At 40.4% G+C, this 25,325-nt stretch overlaps 1 protein-coding gene across 2 annotated transcripts in view; it reads right to left on the bottom strand.

Annotated features, from left to right (window-relative positions):
• Positions 1–11,705: 11,705 nt before the first annotated feature.
• Positions 11,706–25,325, bottom strand: part of UMAD1 (UBAP1-MVB12-associated (UMA) domain containing 1) — a 192,333-nt gene continuing 178,713 nt past the window's right edge. For both annotated transcript variants that reach the window (XM_081079962.1, XM_081079963.1), the window contains one exon: positions 11,706–13,669. In XM_081079962.1, coding sequence (XP_080936088.1) covers positions 13,412–13,669 — 258 coding nt within the window. In that variant the 3' untranslated portion in view covers positions 11,706–13,411. The remainder of the gene's footprint in view (positions 13,670–25,325) is intronic.

The following is a 25,325-nucleotide window of genomic DNA, read 5'->3' on the forward strand; positions in this document are numbered from 1 at the left end:
CGATCTAGCTGGAAATGTATTAGGGATGTGAGGAAAGCTTTTGTTTTTTCCTAATACAAGAAAAACATCAGGCTGATGTCATCCCCTTCTTCTCTTCTTCCCACCTTGAATGTGGAATATGTAGGGTTGCACCAGCCATCTTGCTATCATTAGGGAAAGGCAAGAGAGTCAAAGAGAAGATGGCTTAGATATTGCCGACGCTATGAACCAATGCCCTACCACTCTCCTAGACTTCTCGTTGTTAGAATGGATAACTCCTACTTGTTTAAACATTCCTCATATACGCACATTTCAAATTAAGTTAATAGGGTTTCCTCCCTGTTTTTTTTTATTGCGGTAAACTATATATAACATAAAATTTGCCATTTTAACCATTTTTAAGCATACAATTCAGTGGCATCAATTATATTCACAATGCTGTGCAACCCTTACCACTATTTCCACAATGTTTCCTCACCCCAAACAAACACTGTAGTCATTAAGCACTAATAGCTATCCCTTCTCCCTCCACCACACCCCTCAAAGACCCTGGTAACTTCTACTCTACTTGCTGTCTCTATAATTGCCTATTATAGGTATTTCACACAAGTGGACTAATAGAATATTTGCTTTTTTGGGTCTGGCTTATTTCACTGATAATGTTTTCGAGGTTCATGGATATATTAGCATGTATCAGAACTGCATTCCGTTTTGTTGTTTCCATTGTATATTCCTCTGTTTGTTGACCTATTCGCCTGTTGATGGACAGTTGAGTTGTTTCCACCTTTTGGCAATAAGAGGGTTTTCAAAGGTAAAATGAAATAATATAATTAAGTCACATAGGACAGTGTTTGGTACGTACGAAGAACTCAGCAAATGTAAAACTATCACTGCTATCGCTAAGTACCATCCCATCACATTCACCCTATCAACTGGCTTTTGTTCCAAGGAGGAATGCAGTCACATGTGGGTACCCCGGCATAACACTATGGTTGGGACCTACTAAACTATTCAAATCCAACAATGCTCGCTTGGGTCCATGAGCATCTGCAAGCGTGATGGACAACACCCCACTTTCATTTGTGCATCCATCCTTCATTGCAGCCACTAGAATTGATTATGTCCCGCCTACGGGAGAAATACTATGCTTCAAACCTAAGCCTCAGTGACACACGATTAAATTGTTGAAAATAACAAAGAAGAAATGGGGGTGCTTACTAAGTGTTTCTGGGGATGATGAAATAGTTGTATAATCAAATGAGAAATTTCTCTAGGACTGGGCTGTGTGATTTCTCCAAAGGGGTAGGAGGACTCAGCTGGATGAGGACTTCATAAGGGAGGTGCTTTCGGAAGGCTGATTCCTAAATAGTGTTGACTTGAATCCTTTGCACCTAACGTTCCATTCACAAAGGTACAAAACCAAAGCTCCCTATCGTGACTCACAGCGGCTGCCAGGAAGAGTGCCGTGTTGTAAGTGAGAAAAATAAACTTCTGCCTCCAAGGAACAGGGTAAGGTAGGCAGAGAGGAGAGGTAAACGGTCTGCCCACAGAGGAGCCCAGCAGGCCAACTTTTTGGCTGGTGGGAGACACGTTTTTGGTAGAGGATCTGGTGCAGGGAGGGTGCATGTACTGAAGAACACATGGAAACGGAGCAGGAGAGAAGGAAGAGGGAAGGCTGACAGTGGTGATAGCAAATCTTACTTTAGCACCGAAGATCTTGTAGCTGAGTGTGGAGGGTGGATCATTTCAGATCGACAGCGGGAATAATGTTTGGAAGTCGGGTATTCAAGGAACATCCACTGTGTGCAGTGTATTTAGGTCATAAAATAATTATCAGCTTGCCCTGATGGATCTTAGAGAGTCACGATTCACTACACAATTTCTTCAGAAAACCAGTGGAAGAAACTATCGGAACATCAGAAGGTTGTCGGGGGTGCTGAGATGGTAGGCGAACTCCTGGCTCAGAGAACGTTGGGGAGGGCACTAGAAACAACTGCACTGGGCAGGGGGTGGAGTGTGTACAGGCAGAACGGAAGACTGAAAGAAAGAGAAATACCATCCATGGAGGAATTACACGGCCCTAGAAAGACGGTGGGGACGAAGTACATAATAAAGAAGTTGGCCTGATCGGGCCCCCCATGGGAAATCAAGTTCAACAGTGAGAGTGCTGCCAGAAAGGGAGTAAGTAGCTTATTATTTCCAGGCTAGTCACAAGAGAATATGGCTTCATTTCTAGATTCTCATTTTGTTCCACTCCTCCCACCCCTGCCCATGCTTTTCATCTCTTGTTGTGTTTCATATCACACACTCTAGGCAAGGTGAATATATGTTCATTTTTCAAAAACCATATATTATCTCCCAACAAATTTCATGGAGTTCCTCGGAATAACCGCCACGTGCCCTCCCACTCACCTGTTACATGATTTCCATTGGAACTGGCTCACTTACCTGGCATTTCATAATGATCAAACCTGTCTTTGGTAGTCAACCTGAGATCGTTACTGCTGCCTGCTATTTTTCATTCTGGAATAAGAAGTGGAAAGGATAGAGCCCTTTTGTGTTTTATATTTTGTCAAAGGCCAGGTACATTCCTGGCACTTTGTATTTGATGCGCCTAACAAAGCAGGCCCAGGTTGAAGGACTTGGCCTCTGCTCTCCTCCAGCACAACGAAGGAGCCAGCCCAGGGGTCTCCCACCTGCAGGGCGGTGATAGATGAGAAAATGACAATGACACTGTGGCACAGTCTACATGAAAAGAGAATCCGTGCCTCCAGTGCATCTCCTCGAATGCTAGAAAAGCCTGAATGAAAATAACCTACACCCAGGAGACCAACTGCTCTGCTTAATGAGGGTGCTATTCCTACAATCACTCTCTGATAGGTGCATATGGCCAAGTGTAGAGACTTAGAGTCACTTACAATTACTAGGGTGGTAAACCTAAGATGAGCAGAGCGAGTTTCAGCAGATAGTCTTTCGATTAGGGAAAAAAACTCAAAAAACGATTGACCCTTGATACTCATTTAACACAGTGTTTTACTCAAGAAGAGGAAGGTAATAAAGCTTAAGAACATCTTTTTGAGTTGAGTTCTGGAGGCTCTTTTTGCTGAACACCTTGTCTAATGAAAGGTTTTATTACTTCTTGATGTTACAAAGCATTTGCAAGTTGTTATTCTGGCAACAGAAATGTAGAATTTTGTTAACCAATAAAAGGATTTTTTTTTCTTTTTTTAAAAATAGACTGAATATTTTAAGAGATTGGGTACTATTGTTTCCTCATTTGTCGAAACTGTAGTATATCTACATTTTTGCATGTGGGGGAAGATAGTACCCATGAAAATGGGGAACTTTAGAGGGGGCACTAATTCATGTGGTGACCATACTGGTTAGAAATCCGATTGACTAATATTGTACACAATCATAATCCGTTACAGAAATTAAAAAGTTGAATTCATGCAGCAAACTGGCAACTACATGAATGGACCAATTAAAGAATATTTTAGGACCTGCTTTGATTGCATGAAAAAAAATCAACGTGATGGTCTTCTTTCCTCAAATAATTATTTTTCCCCTCAAAAGTAAAATGAGCTTATCCTTCAAAAATGTGGCTCACTACCAAAAGAGTTAATATTTCCAAACCTTTCAGTAAGGTTAGGTTACATAAAAACAAAATGCCACATCCCATTAAAACATCAGGCATTCCATTTTTATGGTATATGTTTAAATCTATACAAATCCACGATATAAAAAGAGCCATGTAATTTAATTAGCATTAATCAATGTTGATTTAATAGAAGGCAGAAGACAGTTCCCTCTATGTCCACATTAAGGAAAACAAAAAATAAAACTCAAGTTAATACTAGATAGATTCATAATCACTTATGCCCCAAAACTTAATCTAAAGACTTAACACTGTCTACAAGGTTATAATAAATACAAAATATTGTTTATGAGTACTGGTACAGGTAACCAAACAAAAGGTACACTGCTGCTTTCAAAAATTTTAAGACACTAGATTATTTAGGCTACAAGATGTTTGGGAGCATTTAGGAAAGGTAGCATATTCTAGTATGAACATCTAAAAGGTTCCCTCAAGATTACCAACACAGACTCAAGGGCAAACTCCAAAGTAGAAGGGACAAGAACCCTCATACATTTCCTTGAATCCATGATGACTCAGTCATTTGCCCATTCAACGCACTTTTACTGAGCCCACACCCTGTGTCAAGCATCATGTTAAACATGCCGGTGTGTGTTAGGATCCATTCAGGTAAACAAACAATTATAATACTGTGGGTCCAGAGAAAGAGGAGAGCACAGGATACTCAGAACAGGGAAGGACATCCAGTCAGCCTAAGAGGAATAAGGAAGGCTTCCCAAAGGAGGCAATACCTGAAGGAAGCCTCGAGAAAGAATTCAGCCTCAGATTGGGTCACTTGAGATGGCTGGAATGAACGCAGCTTCTGTAGTGCACTTAATACTTTTAAAAACGATCTCTTCTTCCATTATGTGCGGTTTGCAAGGATAGGTTCATTTTTTAGCCCCTTTTGTGAGCTCCATTCTGCTTTTTTTCTGGTGTTTCATGTAAGCTGACTACTGATGACTCATGAGAATAGTATGAATGCACTGTTGCTGCACACGTAACGTGTGGTTTTGCACCGAAGGTATTCAGATGTGCGAGTGGTAAAGGTTCACGACAAGTCCTGTGTGTACTAGTCAAACTGCCTTTCGTGAATCTCACCGGTGGGTTTACATCTGCAGAGCATTGAAGGCTGGGCTGACTTTAGAGAGAATTGAAATAGCTTCACATTGTAAATGTCAGAGTCACTATATTCCCTAAAACAACCAGAAAAAGCAAACAAACCAAAAAGGGAAGAAAGTAAAAGAAGGGAATGCCAGTGCATTCCAGGCCCAAAGATCAGAATGTAAAAATGCTGCAAGAAGGTGTGGCATGTTCCGTAGTGCCGGGCATGACTCAATAGGGCGAGAACACAGAGGACGTGACTAGAAATATCATGAGGTGAAGCTAGAGAGCAGGTGGGGGCCCCTATCTGTCTTCAGTTCTCTAGAAGATAGCAGAGAGCTATGAAAGGAGTCAGTGTTTTTCTTTAACAAGGTCTTCTGGCTGTAGCGTAGAGGATGGATGGGAGGGTGGCTAACCTGTAGACAGGACGATCAGGAGAAATGATAACGGCCTGGACTGAAGAAGGGGCAGCAGGTATGGAGAAGAGAGTCCACATTTAAGACAAGCCTTTAAATAAAGCATTAACCGAAGTTTATCATCAGTTGAGTATGGAGGTGAGTAAAGGAAGAATGGATAAACTCCTAGATTTCCTGCGTGGGTAATCCAGGGCTTCAAAGGATATGGGCAGGACTTGAAACATGGAGGAGATGGTGGCTGTTGGCAGTACACCAGCAAAAGAGGCACTATTTTCTCCTTATTATCAAGCACCGGCTGACTGAGGGATGCTTAGTGAACCAGGTCAGATTATGTCTTTGTCCCTTGGGGTGCAGGAATGGTAACAAGTATGCTATTTCCCATCAGGACCATATTTCCAGGAGTGAAGGAGGAATTCCCCAAAGAAAAGGGGAACGAAGGAGGGGGGATGAGAAAGAGTGAGAAGCAAATACAAACAACAGCTACCATGATCTATTAGAGAAGCTAAGCATAAGAGTCCGGAGAGATGTCTGACAGTGAATTATGGATATGGCCCTTGAGAGAGTTCTGGGCTAGAGAGAGATTTGGGCATCAACAGTGGCAGATAGGCATGGATGTGATTGTTCAGGGAGAAGACAGAAAGGGAAGAGAGCCAAAGGCTCTCTTCCAACATTTTAGGAGTAGAATAAGGAAAAGAAGTCCCCAATAGTCTGAGATGGAATGAAAACCAGAAAAGCAGTGTCACAGCAATCAAAGATTTCAGGAGGGTGGAAATAATCAACAGTGGTAACTGCCACAAAGAAATCGAGATAAGGCATTTGGCAAGTTGGAGGTGGCTCCCGTGTGAACCAGTTCAGTGTAGGTTCTAACCAGGGATGATTTTCCCTGTAGAGAAATCAGATCACAGAAGGTGGAGGAGTGTATCTCCAATTTAAAAAGTGGAGATACAAATATAGACCACTCTCTCAAGAAGCTTGACTCTTAAAAGAAGGAAAAAGCTTATAGTTGGAGTTGGAGGGGAAAGCTCTAAACATGTTTATATGACCAGGGGAGAGACTTGGTTGAGTAGGAAATGGAAGACAGAGTTACTAGAAGAGTACTAGTAGAAAGGTGGCACTACTGCTCCTAGAAAAACAATGTCTTTTTCTAAAATAAAGTCCTTTAAAATACCCAACTGTGCTTGAAAGAAAGCATAAGAAAAAGGAAAACATTTTTCAAGGACAGGCCAAATAGAATTAATAAATTCGGGGACAGGACTATATGCAAACAGAACCAAGAACACACAAGGGAACCTTGGCAGCTTGATAAAACCTCAAACAAGTTAATCCACAGCACCAAAATATACTGTATTGGCTAGAATCCGTTCTCGCTCATCATGGGGACATACGTAGTCATTATGGGCAAAGGAAAACACAACCTGAAAAACATAGAGAATACCCAAAACAGACCCAAGGCACAATTTGTAGAGGCTTGGTAAGCTAAGCATTATTTTCAGCCGCGTAAACACAGCACAGTAATCTGGGGAACTTACTGGGGCCCGAAAAACTACCAACATTTTGAAATTCTATTCCTTTGCTTTTGGAGTCCCATTTATAATTTAATAATTTATTTCATTGCTCATTCACTCATTCAACAGATCTTGATTGAGGATTTATTATGTGCTAAGCAGAAGTCTGATAGAACACCGAGAGCGTAGACTCTTAAGGGAAACTGGTGGTGGCTGTGAAAAAGCATATTTGATGTACCTTTTGCCTTTGTTATAAAATATACAAAGTAAAACCTGTCAAAAATCTTCTTGGCTGGAGGAATATATAGAGCACACAGTGAAAAAAAGCATTGTCAGGCACACAGGCTTTAAGAGGTGGAGAAATATTGGCCTAATTAGTCAAGCATTTCTCCTTAGGAGAGATTCAGTAAGAAGATGAAATCTGAAGAGTCCTTCCTCTGCCATTAAATTCAATTTCTAATTTCAGGCTATGAGGTAGGTAAAACAAGGAAGAAGTATACATTTAACTATGGAGGTATAGACATATATATTTTTTTAAAATGCTACTGACTTTTGTCTCCTTCTAGTTTGTACCAGTGTTAATCTCATCTCTTAATCATTTTCCTTTCTACAGCCACCCATATCTTCAGGGTTAGGAACGTCAAATACCTATCTGAGGTAGAAACTTCCCGATTTGCCTCACAAACAGGAGCTAAGTCTCCTGCAAGGGGAAGAGGAGAGCTTAGTGTTAACCGGTTCAAGTTGTGTTAGCTGATGGTTAATGCTGGCGTCGTGTGAGACAGAAAACTAGACAGTCTGTTCCATGCTCAGAAATACATATTGCTAAACACAGATTCTCGTGAAGTTCTAAAACAAGGATGAGGGAATGGGGAGAGATCGTATAGGGAGAAGATGAAAATTTACGCTTTATCTCAGACCAACTGCCTGTGTGCTTTGCGGCATCCATTTCTTTCTTTTTGGTCCTGAGAAGGCCTGTTCAAATGACTAAGCTAACAATACCACACGCAGATGTTCGAGTATAGTATACCATACCCTGTAGGTATAAAAACTTGGCTTTGTTTTGCTCTTGGTCATGAACAAAAGCTTCTTTTTGTTGGCCTCCCAAACGCTCCTTGCCATTATGTAGAAATACATTAATTTTGAAACAAAATAAATTATGCACTTTTTCAAAAAACAAAAGAGAAACCATACACATAAACACACATATGCACAATGAAACTGACGTTACCCTGTTCCTTCCTCCATGTGTCTCAGAGTTATAGCCAACACCTGTGGCCACACAGGGGGCAGACTTGGCAGCTGCAGCCCCCAGATGTCAGACACTGGATTGTGCGTCCCTGGCAGCAGTCCTAAGTGGGACGTCGTCTCCTTAACTGACCTCTGAAATGGCCTATTGTCTGACTCCCTCTCTAGCCTGAGTTGTAACTAACAAGCTGTCTGTAGGCTGGTTCAGAGTTAGTGTACTGATGGGTTGTTCTGGATGCAATTATCCTTTGCCTTACCTCTGATTGTAAGGAATTTATTCCCTTCGTAGGGGTGAAAATTGGGACTGGAAAAATTCTTGACAAAAAACGATATTCAGGTTACTTCCAAGGACAAAATAAGATGCTTTTCGCTTCTCCCTCCCCCACACCCCCAGCTGAAATTGGATGCGATCAGCTTCATGTTTTAACACACAGTTGAGTTTCAGTTATTCAAAAGTATGAAGAAGAGTTCCTTGGGCACTTCCCCCCTCTGAAAGAAGACTGAGTTTCCTTATTGCTGCTTCTTAAAACTGTTTCTCAGAGGCTGAAAATGAAACATTTCTTTCTTTAGAAACTTAAGGAGCTACAACTTTGTTTTTGCTATTACTAAAAAAAGTCTTGTCTATTGTAGAGAAGAGCTCTTTGTATCATGAGTTGTCTTGGTTCTTTAAAGAGGGAAATGATCACACTATAACCTTGCCTGTATACCTCTTGCTGATGAATATTACATGTAAGGGGCAATCGTTATGGGAATGAGGTAGGGAAAAGCCAAGCATATAAGAGGGCCCCACGTAGCATGCAACACACACAGCCCTAAAGGAAAGGTCTACTGTGCATACAATTGTCCTCATGGCAAGTTAAGGAGACATATAGCTGCTATTTACAGGAAGATACATTTGGAGGAAATTATAGAATATAGTATCATGTCCAACATCAAATGGTATTCATCCTGTAAAATGTTTTACATTTTCTTCATTAACTTTTATAAAAAATGTAAATATGTCTCTTGTTTGGTCACCATTGATTTTAGATTTGGAGTCCCAGTATAATTTAGTAAATGACAGTAATTAAGTTGGGGAGAAGAGTCATATGACTCCTATAGAAGAATTCCAAATCATTTATATAGCTACTTACCTTTCAAGGAGGTACAGCTTAATTCCCGACTCTTTGAATGTGGGCTTTGTGATTTAATTCCAAAGAAGAGAGTATACAAAAGGGGTGGGGGAGAGTTACTTTACAGTGGACAAACCAGGTGGGCACTTTCTCGACCAGGTGATAAAGGTTAATATCAGCAGTAATGTCAGATTAAGAGCATGTACCCTTGATGTGATGTAATCTCATCGAAGGGCACTTCACCCTTGTATTCTTACTTTCAAAACTCATAACCATAGTTATCCATGTGTAAACATCAGATAAACCCCGGTTGAGGGACATCTACAAAATATCCGACCATCCTCTAGCTCCAAAACTGTTATGGTCACCAAAAACAAAAATAGTCTGAGGAAATGTCACAGCCTGAAGGACCCTAAGGGGACATGATGTCTAAATACAATGTGTTATACTGAAGAGGATGCTGGAAGAGAAAAAAGACATGAGGGGAAGGAAAAGGTGAAATCTGGATGGAGCGTGGACTTTAGTTAATAGTTAGTCCCAACGCTGGTTCCTTAGTTGTAGCACAGAGGGGAAACTGGGTGAGAGGTATACAGGAACTCTGCACTACTTTGTAACTTTTCTATAAATCTAAAACTACTCTAAAATTATTTATTTAAATAATTGTTTATTTATTTAAATTAAAAAAGATGATTCACATATTGCTAGACTGTGGCAGAGTTCCTCTGTATCAATCAATAACATATCTTTCTTTCTCTCTTTCACCCACACCCATCCACCAAACCATATGGCATAGAGTCACTTCCCTGACACATAAGAATACTTTATCTTTCAGGCCACTGTAGTATGAATGGAGTCAGACCTATTCTGAGAGCTTTGGATTTCCCAATAATACTTGGGTCATGGTCTTAGTAACAAAACACAAATGCTCAAAAGACAGTGTCCACAAACCCATAATTCTCAAATTGAAGTACACTTCAATTTCATGTGAATGTTATCAATGACATGATTAATAAGACAATGTCTTAATTTCTGAAGATAACATACTCTTTGCTAGATTACAGAGGGCAGCATACATTTATTGATCAATTGTTATCATGAGAGGTAAGGGGGTAAGGTCTGATGTACCACTGTGTTAGAACAAGGATGAGATTATTTCTTTGAGAATCTATATCTGTCCTTTCCAATGATAAGAAATCAGGTCTCTCAGACTTTTAGAAGATTTTTCTTTCCTACTGTTTTCAATTTATCATTTTACTCTGAGAAAGGGAAAAAAAATGTTAGTGTCAATGAATGTTTACTTTAAAAAAAATGATTGTGGGGTTTTTAGATTTGTTAACAAGAAATGTGCTTTTGTTAACATTTAATAATTATAATTTTAAAAGTTCAGTTAATCAAAATTTAATTAACCAGAATAATAAATTGGTCAGAATTGCCTCTCTAATTCTGTTTTTAGGAAAGGATGCAAATACCATTCTAAAAAGCTGAAGGAAAAAAAAAATACATGCAACTTCCTGCATATATTTTAGGGATAAAAATAAGATTCAGTAAAATCATTTGTACATTCTATACCTATAGTACTTTATAATACTATATTATATATAACATATATTAAGGAAATGTATATATAACTTATATTAAGGAAATATTCACATATTATATTATATGAATATAATATATTAATACATTGTTACATATATAACTTATATTAAGGAAAAAACCATGATGCTCACTAATAGGGATAAAAAATGTTCCCTATGGAATTGTTAACTAAGGAATTGCAGAAGAGTCAAGCAACATGTTTTAGGAATATTTTTCACAGTGAGGCACTTAATATGGAAAAAAATAATGGGGCAGGAGGGATCTACAATAAATGCGGGTAGCTATTTTTTATATTACCCTTTAAGCAATTCAGTTAATATGTATTTTGCATTTCATTAGACTATTGTATGTGTGTGGTTAGTAATGAGAATTACAACGGTTCCCTTTCCCAGAACACCTCTGATGTGTCAAACTTTATACTGCTAGGCATTTGACACACTCCACCTAAAACCTAACATAGGCCTGCAAGGTGCATACAATTACTATTTAACAAGCGAGGAAACTAAGGGCACCAGCAGTTAGGGGACTGACTCAAAGTCCCACAGCTTGTAAGTGAGGTGGCCATGACACACTCGTCTGTCTGCCTCAAATACCTGAACCCTTTCCTCCAAGAGCATTCAGCTTTGTGACAATTTATATCATCATTATTAACACTATTAAACATTTATATATCATTAATTAGGTAACTTAAGTCATTTAACCGTTCTAGGCTTCAAGTTTCCCTTGGGTAAAATGGAGTTAGCTAGTTGATTTCTAATGTTTCTTCCAGTTTTAAAATGGTAACATTGATTTACATAGAGAATAAGAAAATGAAAATGGCCATGTTCACTATACTTTTGTTAAAAATAGGTTATTAACACTGGTGCTTACTAAATTTTGTGATAGGCTCTATAGAGACATGTTCATGTACTTTCTCCCAAATCTCTCCAGTCCTATTAAGCCAGAGCTAGTGAGCAATCTTACCATTGCCAAGGTTATTTCTTAAAACATACATATAAGAAATTTCATACTTTTCTCTGCACTACGCAAACTATTTACTTAAACATTTGCCTCCCAAAGAATCAATAACTTGCATTCAGACATGAATAATGCAAAGAAAACCATTTTTCTGGATCTGAAATTAATCAAAATGTCAGTTTATTTTAATTTACATTTATTTAAATATAACAATTTTTGTAGGCAAATGAAAATACATATAAGCATATTTATCACATGGTAGACATAAATATAAATGAAATGTATAACTATTTAAGACAAAATTTAACATATATTAGATAAATCGATGACATGCTTACCTTTAGGTTTAAGGTACGTTAACATGGATCTTGAAAAGGATGTGCTTTCACAAAAACTGCTATAAAATGTTCACATTTGTGTCAGTAATAAGTCATATTTGCTAGACTGATGTTTTATGAAAACTGTAGAGATCTAATTTAATCATTCACCTCATATGGTAACATTATTTGTAAATGAAGCATGTTTTTGTTAATAGAAATGTTCCTTTATCTTTTAAATAATGTAGCATTTTTTTCAATACCATGTCACATTTATTAAACAAACATGCATAACACATTAAAACTTGAATAATTCATGTACCCTTATGCACAGCGTTTAGTTTTGCTATAGCACTCTTTCTTTGTGAAACATATACTTAAAATTTGGCACAGTTAATAAATCGTATTGCTACTATTCAGAACAAATGTAATTTCAATTTTACATGGCACAGAAAATACTCACAATTTACCTCTTCCCTTTGCAGTTTATTGACCAATGGCAGTTCTTTTCTGTTTTAGTTGGAATAAATACTGGATATTCAAGAACTAAAAGTCATATCTAGGTATTCTGCCTACACTCTGATTAGAAATTAGTTGATTTCAGTTTTTCTAGCAATAGAACATTTCCATCTGTATTGTGGCCCACAAATTTCTAAATAACGGTATTATCAGCAATAATATGTGTCATCATGAGATGCTTTTCTTCAGGAGGCAGAGAGGTTGAAAGGAAATGTGGATCTCTGCATACACTGGGAACATATGTGGGAAGGAGAGCAAACGCCAACTGAGGCAGGAGTGGGGAAGTTCTTTGGAAAGCTCATGAGCAAGCTCACGCTGAAGTAGCAGCAAGGCAGAGAACAAAGGCAGGGACGCAGGATCCCTCCAGGGGGGAAGGACTGCCGTAGGTGTAGGGAAACTGAAATGTGTCACTCAGAGAAACACCATCCAGAGCAGTGGTACAGCAAACTTATGTCAGCAAACTCCCACTACTTCTTAGGAAGAGTTTTCAATTTCCACCTCAATGTCTAAATCAAGAGTGAAGAAATTAAGCTCACCGGCAACAATTTCTTATCTGAATTCATTCATACGCACTTTGGAAGAAGAAAGAGAATTACATTAATTCAAGCTTCCTCCAAACCAGAGAAGAGAATTCCTACTCGGGCTGAGGGCAGACTTCAGACTTGGCAGTAACTAAGAAAAATGCCCCAGTTCTTTTTCACAGTGCTTCGGAGATTAAATTAGAGGTGTTATATTCTGAGAGTCCAGTTGAAGGAATCTCCTCCTTTCCTAAAACCCTGATTGCCTAATTTTTATATTTATTATGTGAGGCAAAGGAAGTATAACTTAAGTTCAATTTTTATACAAACATACTTAATTCTAGAAAAAATAGAGCGATGCACATAATGTTAGTTTCTTTGCTTTATGATCCTTGCTCTCCCAAGGGCCTCCAAACCGTGACATGGCAAAGAACACCAAACAGGTTAAAGAAAACAGGCAAACTTTTGTTTTAAAGCTATGACGGTGCAAACAAACATACAAATTACGAATCACAGAGTACTGAATTTTCAAGACTGAAATCATACCAGAACCGCGATAAGTTTTCGCTGACATCATAGGAGAGTAAATGGTCAGGAAGGTCACTGACGGTACCCTGCACGGCCAGCACATGTGGCGCCAAGGTGAAAGGCACGTCGCTCAGAAGCTCGGCCATTAATGAGCTGTTTTCCAGAGTCTGGCCTGCCTTATTTTCCGCCTCGGAGCCTGCTACAGTCACACTGGATGCGTTTCCTTGGCCAGTCTAAAAATACATATATATTTAAATCATTTAGACCTTATGGACTTGGAGGTTTAGTAATGATAAATGGGACACGGATATATCAAAATGATTGGGAATATTTTATATCCTCCCCCATTTCTCAGATTAGAAGGCAGCTATTTGCTTTACTTAAGAAATACATCGAAAGCTCTACTAGGCTTTCCTATGAGTCCTAAACCCGACCCTCTCTCAGGCCCCCTGAAGTACAGACTGGCATTCTGGCTATTTCCCTAGCCCAGATAGTGTCTACAAAATCTGCCTTGGCTTTTCCCAATCTGATGTGTCTTTTCAGGTTCTACAGAATTACCAGATTCCCTGTGAAATCTTGTATCAACAGTCCGAAGGGACTTTGCCCATGTCAGAATGATTATAGGGCAAATCGCCTAGTGTATAATTTGGCATTTCCTTCGTGTCCTTGCTAGTTGCTGTTTCATATGCACTCATCATGTCCCCAACTAGACTTCAGCATCCTTGAGGACAAGCAGTGTATTTGACCTTTCTTTAGATTCTCCGCCTTGCCTACTTCACTGCCTTACCCCAATAGATATTTAAGAATTTACCTCGACTGTGTACCATGAGTATAGACTGATTGCCTGACTTTCACTGGAACTAACGTGTTACGTAAGTTATTCCAATAAGGATTGATATGTCTTATTCAATTTCTTTAAAGTTGGTATACCATGCATACAGTCGTTTACCAAAAGATGTGTGCTAGGTGTTCATAGCAGCACTCTATGCAAACCCCAAAGTGTCTCCAACCTAACTAAAATCAATTCAGGCAAAAATTTGCTCCCCTATCCCACCTGGTGTCGTACAGAAAAACCTTCAGAGTCTTTACAGAGGCCTAGGGGCCTGTCCGAACTCATCTCCAGCTGGTGTGCCCGGCTCCCTCCTCTCAGCCCCGCCGCCTCCTTGCAGGCGCTCATGCGCAGCAGCCCACTGTCCTTTCCTGCTGCCCAGGACGCTCTCCTCCCACACACACACTGGGCTTTCCCTCATCCCCTTCCAAGTGTTGGCCCAGTTTACTTAAACAGTGTCCTGCCTACCTCCCCGCCTCCACTCCAGCACCCCCTCGCACTCTCCTGCTTTTTCCCTCTTCAGAGTCATCAGCACCTTGTTATACATTATAGAATTTATTCTGATTATCTTCCCTTAGAAGCTTAAGGAGTTTTTGTCTCTCGTGTTCACTGCTGTATCCCAAATGCCCAGATCAGGGCCTGGTGCTCAATAAATATTTGCTGACTAGATGAAAGCAGACAGGATTTTTGCCTGTACAGGGTGTACATTATAATGCTTATAAATCTCTAACTCTACAGGCGAATGATATTTTGTGTAAAAAATAACAATTTTAAAAAACTTTTTATGAAAGTGTAAAATACACAGAGGAAAGGGTACATCGTAAGTTCACAGCTTGCTAAATTTTAACCAACTTAAACCCCTATAAGCAACTGGCACCCAGACCAAGGCACAGAAATGACCCGCTCCCCCAGGAGCCCCGATGGGGCTCTCTTTAAGTCACAACTCCATGTCCCCATCTCCCATCACCATCCAGATTTCTGACTGTATAGGTTGGTTTTACCTATTTTTGTATTTTATGTGAAAGTAATCATCCGGTAGGAACGCTTTTGTTTCTGGCTTCTTCCATGCAACATTGTATGTAGATTTATCCACATTGGTACATGTGGGATAAAAACAACACATCATTGCAAAGGAGATATAATCAGACTGTCTTGAAAGGATCACTTTGCTTGCTGTGTTGGCAGTAGGCATGGGGAGTGCAGTGGCCAGGGAAGGAAGCAGGAAGACCAGCTGGGAACGAGATGATTGTGACGTGGATTAGGGTTGTGATGGTAAATGTGAGAGGAAACAGTTGGATTTTGGATAGATTAGGGTAAGGCCAACAGGATATGCTAACAGAATGGATGTGGGGTACAAGAGCAAGAATGGACTCAGGATGAAGCCCAAGGTTTTGACCTGAGTGAAAAGCATGTCAGGGGAGCAGGGTTAAACAGGACTATTGAGTTTGGGTTTGGACGTTCCAGGTACCTAACAGACACCCAAGTGGGGCTGTTGGTAGGCAGAGGGATATAATTTGAGTTGGAGCTGGTGAGATCTGGTTGGGAAACTCTGACTGGTGTGTGTTTCAAAAGAGGATGAGAGGGAAGACAGTGAAGACAAATTTGAAAACAGGCTATTTTTCTAGACATGATGCCAGAAATGGAAAGAGATGTGGGCCAATAGCTGGAAAGAGATGTGGGGTCAAGTGAAGTGTCTCTTCATTTTATTTTCTGTTTTGTAAGTAGGCTGAAATAACGGCAGCTCATATGCTAACGAGAAGCTCACAAGAAAGGAAACATCTTGGAGAGTGTGGAGAGGAGAAGCTGCTCTCTTCCCAGGTATCACCCAACACGTAAAACAGAGACCTTCAAGAAATATTTCATTAGTGCATGACTTCAAATTAGCAAAGTTCCCAAACACATCCCTATCAAGAATGGTCTGATAACTTTATGTGAAAATAAAACACCAGAGTACTTTCTTAGGACTGCAAATAGAACGAAAGGAATGATACCCTGTTATGACAAAGCTTATTCGAAAGATCCAACATGCAGAGGACAGAACCTGCCTCCTGAAACCTAACTGGGACTTCAATGCTAGTGTCTGTGGGTCAGCCGAGAGCTCACGTAGCAATGATGCCACAACTTCAGCCTCTGTAAAGAGCTTCACCACGTGCTGGTTTCTTCAAGATTAAGTATGCGCCAAGGGTTTTGGTCGTGCTGGAGCAGTGGGGCCGGCCGGGCGTTTAAGAGCATAGATTCTAGAGCCACACAGCTTGGATGCAAATCCAAGGTCTCCTGCTTATTAATAAGAAAATGGCCTCGGACAAGTTACTTAGTTTCCTGTGCCTCAGTTTCCTTAGCTGTATAATGAGATCAATGATAGTACCTATTTCATAGGATTATATGCGGATCCAATAATGTTCGTAAGTTAAAGTGAATAAATAAAATTTTTAGAAACATCAGCTCCCATTTGACTTTAGATAAAGCCTAGGCTCCATCCATCTCTTTTGCTTTTGACATTCACTGGTGGTTCGAGTAATCTTCCCTTCCCCTCTCTGGTTCCATCTTGCCTTCTCTTTTAATCTCAGGTGCAAATGTTCCCTAGATCTGTTAGTCGCGTCGTATACTTGAACTTTCTTCTTTTTCTTCCTTGTGTACAGAATGTTCTCCAGGTTAATTAGCCAAATCAATTCCCTTCTTAAAGAACAGCATTCTTGAAATCTCACCTCCACTAAAGCACTTTGCTGTCTAAACACAAAACTTCCAGGGTTTCCCTCTCCAGCAGCAATATTTATTTCTTTGTTCATGGTTTTATGAATCCTTATCCCTTTTCCAAGTCATTCTATCTGCCAGAATGTAATTCCTTGAGGACAAGGCTATGTCAATCTATATTTAAAACAATAAATGAATCGAGATGTGGTTTCTTTTTCAAGTTCTGATAAAACTGCCACATGACCAGAAGGGGGTTACTTCACCCACCTGGGCTTCATTCTCTCTTCTGTAAAATGACTGGTGAGGGACAAAAAATGACGATGATGATGATGACAGTAACGGGCATATGTTGAACACTTATTTTGTGCTCGAGTCCATCTAGGTATCTGAAATGTATTCGCTCACTGAAGTCTTAAAACAGCTCTGTGGGCTGTGTACTAGTATTAGTCCCATGTTAAAAACAAGAGGGGACTAAGGCACAGAAAGGTGAAGGAAGTTGTTCCAGGTGACACAGTGTGTCTGTGGTAAAACTGAGAATCAAACCTAGTGACGTCTGATGCTCTAATACATGCTAAAATCCTGCACACGTCAGACGTGCTTTGGCTAGACTGGCTGACTGAATGAACAAAGCTGTGAAAATGTAGGGGACAGTGTTAGATAACATGGCAGTTACTAACACAGCATATCTGGGCTTACCTGAGAAGGAAACGAGGACTCTACTACCTTTTACTGTTAGGAAGAAAAGACTAAGAACTCATTCAGGTACCAAACCTCAGACTGGAATAAGGTAGAAAAGCAATTGTAATTTAAAGGGATATGTATCCCTGGCAATGAGTCTACCAGAAGTCTGGGAGGGGAAACCCCATGGACAGGGAAACTCATCTCATCATGTGAGATGACCACTATTGCAACAGAGAGAATAGGAAGGTACCTGGGAACACACGACAGTATTCTTTCTACCTCTGTATATGTTTGACAACGTTCCGTAATAAAAAGTTTCCCCAAATTATATGAACCTGAAAAATACCATGGACCAAGTGTTCCACCAAATGCCTCCTAAAAGGATCTGAGTTTCAGTGGTGCTCTGTGTGCTACTCCAGCATGTACCTCCTAACAGTTGGCTAGAGTGCAGTGTTACAGTCTCCAAGGAGGCGGCCTGCCCCTCTGGCAGCAGGGTGAGCGCCATGATGCAGCTGCTGTTGGCAAGCTGGAAGCCGGGAGAGGAGAAATTATACGGCAAACAAGAATACGTCCCACAAAAAATGTGAGTCAAAATTCAAGGACCCCACACCTACTAAACCGGATCACTAAGTCTCCAGTTTGGCAGCCAGGGGAAGGAGAGGTGGGGGCTGAGGGCTGAAACAGGTGCATGGGTTGCCCTGCAAAAAGCAACCGCCGCTCTTAGACACAGTCTTCCAGTTTTTTTCATCTGCATAATAATATGGGTCTTTAAAGGGAAGAATAACTATGTTAACCACAATAGAGCAAGGAGAAAAGAATCAATTAACCTTATGGTTAATAGCCAAATTTTAAAAAATTACTTCAAATATTACATTTGTAGAACATTTGTTTTTTAAAACTATTTTTTTTTTCAATTACAGTGGATGTACAAAATTACATGTTTCAAGTGCACAACACAGTGATTAGACATTCATATAACTTACAAAGCGATCACCCGGATAAATCTAGTACCCACCTGACACCACACATAGTTATTGCCATATTATTGACTATATTCCTTATGCTGTACTTTCTCTCTCCATGACTATTTTGAGTTTTTGTTTTGTTTTGCTATTTATAACCATACATTTTCAGTTTTTTTGTTTTCCCTCCTATGTACATTTTTACGAAAACATAGCTAACACACAATATTATATTCGTTTCAGGACTACACCATAGTTATTCAACATTTACACACCTAAAGAAGTGATCACCATGATAAGTCCAGCAACCTTCTGACACTGTCCCACGCTGTCACAATATTGTTGACTGTATTCTCTATGCTGTAAATTACAGCCCCGTGACTTGTTTTATACCTGGAAATTTGAACCTCTTATTTCCCTCCACTTTAAAAGTTTTTCAATTACAGCTGTCATTCAATATTATTTTATATTAATTTCACGTGTACAGCATAGTGGTTGGACATTTGTATAATTTAAGAAGTGATCCCCCTGCCCAGTCTAGCACCCACCTGGCACTACACATAGTTATTACTGTATTACTGACTATATTATTTATGCTTTACTTTACATCCCCATGACTATTTTGTAACTACCGATTTGTACTTCTTAATGCCTTCACCTTTTTCACCCTGCCCACCAACCCACTTCTATCACCCGGATAAATCTAGTACCCATCTGACACCATATATAGATGTTACAATATTATTGACTATATTCCTTATGCTATATCCTACATCCCCATGGCTACTGTATAACAACCAATTTGTACTTCTTAAACCCTTCCCCTTTTTCACCCACTTCTAAACCCCCTCCCATCTGGCAACCATCAAAATGTTCCCTGTATCTATGAATTTGTTTCTATTTTGTTTGTTCGTTTATTTTGTTCTTTAGATCCCACATATAAGTGAAATACTATGACATTTATCTTTCTCTGCCTGACACATTCCACTTAGCACCATACCCTCCAGGTCCATCTATACCGCCGCCAATGTCAATAACCCATTCCCTTCCCTGACAGAGGAATATTTCATTGTATATATGGACCTCCTATTCTTTATCCATTCATCCACTGATGGACACCCGGACTGCTTCCACTTCTTGGCTACTGTAAACAAGGCTGCAATGAACATATGGACGCACACATATCCTGGACATAGCATTTGCGTTTCTTCGGATAAATACCAGGAAGTGGGATTACTGGGTCCTTCTTGTCTCTTGTTATAGCCTTTGTTTTAAAGTCTATTTTGTCTGGTATAAGTATTGCTACCCCAGCTTTTTTGTTTGTTTGTTTCCATTTTCATGAAATATCTGTTTGCCTTACTTTCAGTCTGTGTGTGTGTCTTTTGATCTGAAGTGAGTCTCTTGCAGGCGGCATATGTAAGGGTCTTGTTTTCCTATCCATTCAGCCACCCTCTCTTGATTGGAGCATTTAATCCATTTACATGGAAAGTAACTGCTGATAAATATGTAGTTACTGCCATTTTGTTATTCATATTTTTGATCTTTCTTCTTTTCTTTTTTTTGGTCTTAAAGATTCCTTGTAATTCTGGTTCAGTGTTGGTGAAATCCTTTAGCTTTTTCTTATTTGGGAAGTTCTTTATTTGTGCTTCGATTCTAAATGATAGCTTTCCTGGGGAGAATAATCTTGGTTGTACGTCCTTGCTTTTCATCACTTTGAACATTCCCTGCCAATCCCTTCTGGCCTGCAAAGTTTCTGTTAAGAAATCAGCTGACAGTCTTATGGGAGCTCTCTTGTAGGTAACTAATCACTTTTTTCTTGCTGTTTTTAAGATTCTTTGTCTTTAAGCTTTGGCATTTTTATTATGATGTGTCTTGGTGTAGGCCAATTTGGGTTCACCTTGTTTAAGACACTTGTGCTTCGTGGGCTTGTTTGCCTATTTCCTTCATCAGGTTAGGGAAGTTTTCAGTCATTATTTCATCAAATAGGTTTCCAGTTCCTTGCTCCTTCTGGTACCCCTGTGATGCGAATGTTAGTATGCTTATTTTGTCCCAGAGGCCCCTTAAACTATCCTCATTTTTTTGGATTCTTTTTTCTTTTTGATGTTCTGTTTTGGTGTTTTCTGCCTTATCTTCTAAACCGCTGATTTGATCTTCTGCTTCATCTAATATACTGTTGGTTCCCTTTCACCTATTCATTTCAGTTACTGTATTATTTATTTATGACTGGTTCTTTTTTTATGTTTTCTATCACCATTTTTATGTTTCCTATCTCGTTGTTCTCTATGAGATCACTGGGCATCCTTATAACCAGTGTTTTGAACTCTGTGTCTGGTAGATTGTTTGTCTCCATTTTGTTTAATTCTTTTTCTGGAGCTTTGTTTTATTTTTTTGTTTGGACATGTTTCTTTGTGTCCCTATTTTGGCTGCCTCCCTGTGTTTGTTTGTATGTATTAGATATGGCTCCTATGTCTCCTGCTCTTAGTAGAGTAGCCTTATGTAGTGGGTGTTCTATGGGGCTTAGGGGCACAGTCTCCCTGGTCACCTAAGCTAGGTTCTCCAAGTGTGTCCCTTGTGTGGGTTGTGTGTACCCTCCTGTTGTAGTTGAGCCTTGGTTGCTATTTGAACGTCCTTAGGCTGATTGGTTGTGAGGACTGGCCATGACTACAGTGGAGGAGCTGTTGTGTAGGGGCTGACCATACAGAGCAAAATTCACTTTAGCAGGACCCAGTATGCCCTTTGGGTGTGTCATCCCCAGAGGCGGCTGGGTGATGCTCTGGCTGGGTTGGAAACTGGACACCAGGTGTGCCAGCCGTGGGGCCTTCTGGGATGGGCCCCATTGCAGGCCAAATTCAGCCGCAGCCTGTTTCCTGCCTGGAGCCACCTGGCATGAGCTATAAAGCAATGCACAGATGGCTACCACTCATGCTGGGCTTGGAGGTGTCTCGAGAGGCCAAGCTGTGAACCAAGGCTGGCTGTCACTAGTGCTGGGCTTATGGGACACACTGAAGCCAGATGCTGCTTGTTTGGGTTTTGTGAACCTTTGAGAGATTTTTAGGAAAGTCTGCAGTGTGAGCCAAGCAAGCCATTTATATGGAAAAGTGACTGGAAATGATTTGGGTGGGCCCACAAGTTGGGTGGGGCGGGATCTCAGGGAATCACAGCGAATGAACAGTGTTAGCCAGGTTGATGGAGACTCAGATATGGTGGCCTCCTGCATCTACATGCAGGGAGTGGGGAGGACTCAGAGACAATGGCTTCCTCCAGGTCTTCTGTCCAGGAGAAAGCTGCACTCTCTAGTCCTCGCCTTGAAGCCAGACCATTCAGATCCTCCCCATATGTCCCTGGTGCCTTTTGAGCTGCTGCTCCAGCACTGGAGCTCACAGCCAGTGAGTCTGTATATAAGCCCACGTACAGCCATTTAAGAGGGTTATCTGGGACTCTAGCTGCCCTTGTTGCAATCAGCCACGATCACTGCTGGTTTTCACAGCCAGAAGTTATGGCGACTTCTCTTCCTGGCACTGGAACCCTGGGCTGGGAAGACTGGTGTGAGGCTGGGACCCCTTGTTCCTCTGGGGGAGGAAGGCACCTCTGCAGCTGAGATATCCCTCCTGGTTACATGTGAGTGTAGGACCAGCCTGTTCTGTGTCTCTGCTTCTCCTACCAGTCTTGAGGTGGCTTCTTCTGTGTGTCCGTATTTGTAGGGCTTTAGTTCAGCAAGACTTTAAGCGATTCTCATTAATGCTTTTTCTGTAGTTTAGTTTCAATTTTGATATGGTTGTGAGAGGAGGTGAGCACAGCATTTACCTACTCCACCATCTTGACCAGTTCTCCAAAACATATTCTTTATTTTTGTGATTAATCCTGTTCACAGAAGTTCTGCTATGATAATATTCCTGAGTATAAATTCCCTGATATAATCTAGCTTTAATACTTCTTTTTCAAATGAGCGTTTTCCCTTATGTGGTTTAAGTATGAGTATACCATGTCATAGTGTCTAATTTTTTTTTTTTTAATCTTAGGGAGAAAACAAATTTCCCTATCAAGATCATTACAACAAAGTTTACAGTTAATTAGCTGTTTCCATGTTTGTATAAAAAGTATTTCTTGTTCATCAGTTAACCTGTTAAAAGTGGAATGAGCAAGTTTATCTTGTGTTCCTCACATTGTGTTATCTGTGTTTCAAATAATTCCAAAAGGTTTCTAAGCATTATTCCTCCCTTTCTTGCAGAGGGGCTGTAAAGACTCATGAGGCTCAATCTGTAAAATCTTTTCAGAACTTAGGGAAAAACATACTCCAAGAATACCAGGTAGAGCATACTTTTTAGTAAAGCCTCCGAAAAACCAAGTCACTCCCCTGGAGCAGAAGGCTAGTGGCACCCTCGTGAACCTCACTCCTAGGTGTTTGAAAGCAGGAAATGCAGGTTTAAGGACAACTACTTTTTTTTTTTCTGGCAAAAAAGCCCCAATAACCACCCTGAAATCTAGGAAGGGGTGCCAACTTTGACAACCCACTAACAATTTGGAGATTTCATCTACTTGGCCATACCCGCCTAACGGATGCATATTTTATTAATATGAACATCACCCATATTTGGCATCTTTTATAACATCCTGCTTTTTTTCTGCAACCCGTGCCTCAGAAAAGGAGAGATAAAATAGTATCCTATAAAAGCAAAATATTGAAGCATTCACATTTAGAAACCAACCTTAAGCAAAACAGTTACAGAACCTATTAAAAGAACATGAAACCAGGTATAAAACACCCACCTAACATATTCCATTTACATGCAAAGAAGGGAGCTATAGCAAGCATATTTCTAGAAAACGAGTTATAGTAAGAAGAAGTAATAGCAAGCTCTGGCTGTCTATGCTGTTAAATTCTAATGTCTATAAATAAAAGACATGTTTCTTTGAACAATAGCCTGAATAGGCAACACTGTCACTTTATCTCCCCAGATAACTATCCATTCTATTCTGGCTTCAGCTGGTATCTGCTTGCATTACATCAGCTTCTTGATGGGAGTGGGGTGGGGGGTAAATCTGAATCCGAAGCATCAGGGCACAAGAGAAGGTGATACAAGCAATGGCATAATTAAGGCAGTACTCAAGCTTCTTATTTTTTCTAAAAAGCTGGTTGCTAATAAATGTTTGGCTAGCTGCTAAAAGCCAGAGGATTGGTCTCTTACACCTATGTAAGTTCTGAGCAATAGTCTCTTCTTTCACTTGGGAGAAATTATGTTGAAAAGATAGAGACTGTTTCTGATTTTTCTGCAAATCCCTACTACCCAGAACAGGAGTACCTGCATGTGACAAGTGGCACTGAATCTGGTCCACTCGTTTCTCAGATACTTTAGGCACCCAGACCTGATTTGTAAATTGCGGGATTAGACCAAAGACACAAAGAGCCCAGAACACTTTACCATTGAGGGGGAGAAAGTTGAATTGACTGAAAACCTGTGTGTACCATGTGACCTGGGCTTCTAATTCCAGAATGCTATATATTTGAGTAGCAAACTAAGAGGCTAGATTAGAAAGAGATTTTCTTTATTCTCATTCCTTTCTGATTTCTGACATCATTTCAGGTTCAATTTTGGCTCATAATTTTTTCCCAGCAGTTTGTTCTCTTTCCTCTTCTTTCTTTTTTCCTCAGTAGTTCCACCTCCTTGTGCTGCCTGCTTCTCCCATCTTTCTTAAAAAAGAAAGAGTGAGAGAGAGGGAGAGGGAGAGAGGGAGAGAGGGAGAGAGGGAGAGAGGGAGAAAGGGAGAGAGAGACAGAGGGAGAGAGGGAGAGAGGGAGAGAGGGGGAGAGAAAGAGAGAGAGAGAGAGAGAGAGAGAGAGAGAGAGAGAGAGAGAGAGAGAGAGAGAGAGAGAAAGAAAGAAAAAACTCTCCTGACTTCCTCTTTTCAGAACTCCAGCTGAATATATACAAGTGAAGAAGGGGAAGGAAGCCGGCTGTCACTTGCTTCTGTAATCTGTTCCATGAATTCTTGGAAAAGTGGCTTGACTGCAGCCGGAAAATCTGTGCAAGCCAACTCAAGTGGGGGAGCAGTGGAAAGAGGAAAGAAGCATTTAAGGAAAGGAACCAGCAAGAAACAGTGTGTTCAATGCAGGATCCTGTTTATACTGGTTTTGAAAATATAAAAGGCTGTTCCAGTGATTTAAAAAAGATTTTTTTTAAAACTTAGTTTATAGGAATTCGTATCTTTAACCTTAAACTGACCAGAAATCTCCTGTTTTCCCAGTAGGCCTCCCCACCTCATTCTCCACAGGACGCATTTCACCCTTTCTCTTCTCTAGCCCTACAGGACACCTTCCTCCTCACTGTCAGCAGGTGGGCCAGACTCCTACTTAACAGAGAAAACAGGAACCACTGCGTGAGGTTCTCCTCTACCTTCTCCACCCCCAAACATGTATCTGCATTTGTACCCATGTGTGCTTTGGGCAAGCTGCCCTCCTCCTACCCACAGCTCACCCTCTCCCCTGGAGCTCCACACCCATCCGGTCCCCATTCTTCAAGGACATCGCTGCATCAGTTAGAAGGCTTCTCCTAATTGCTGATCTTTCATATAATCAATTCACCATTCACAGAAAATTCTCCTTAAGTCTGTATCACTCATGCAACTTGGAGCTCCCACATTATCTTTGCACTTTTCTTCACAACCAGGCTGACACCACTGTTGACAGTTGCTTTCTGCTCCACTCTTCACCCCTGCAATGTGCCTTCT

Source organism: Rhinolophus hipposideros (assembly GCF_964194185.1).
Source record: "Rhinolophus hipposideros genome assembly, chromosome: 18".
NCBI classification, from domain to species: Eukaryota; Metazoa; Chordata; class Mammalia; order Chiroptera; family Rhinolophidae; genus Rhinolophus; species Rhinolophus hipposideros.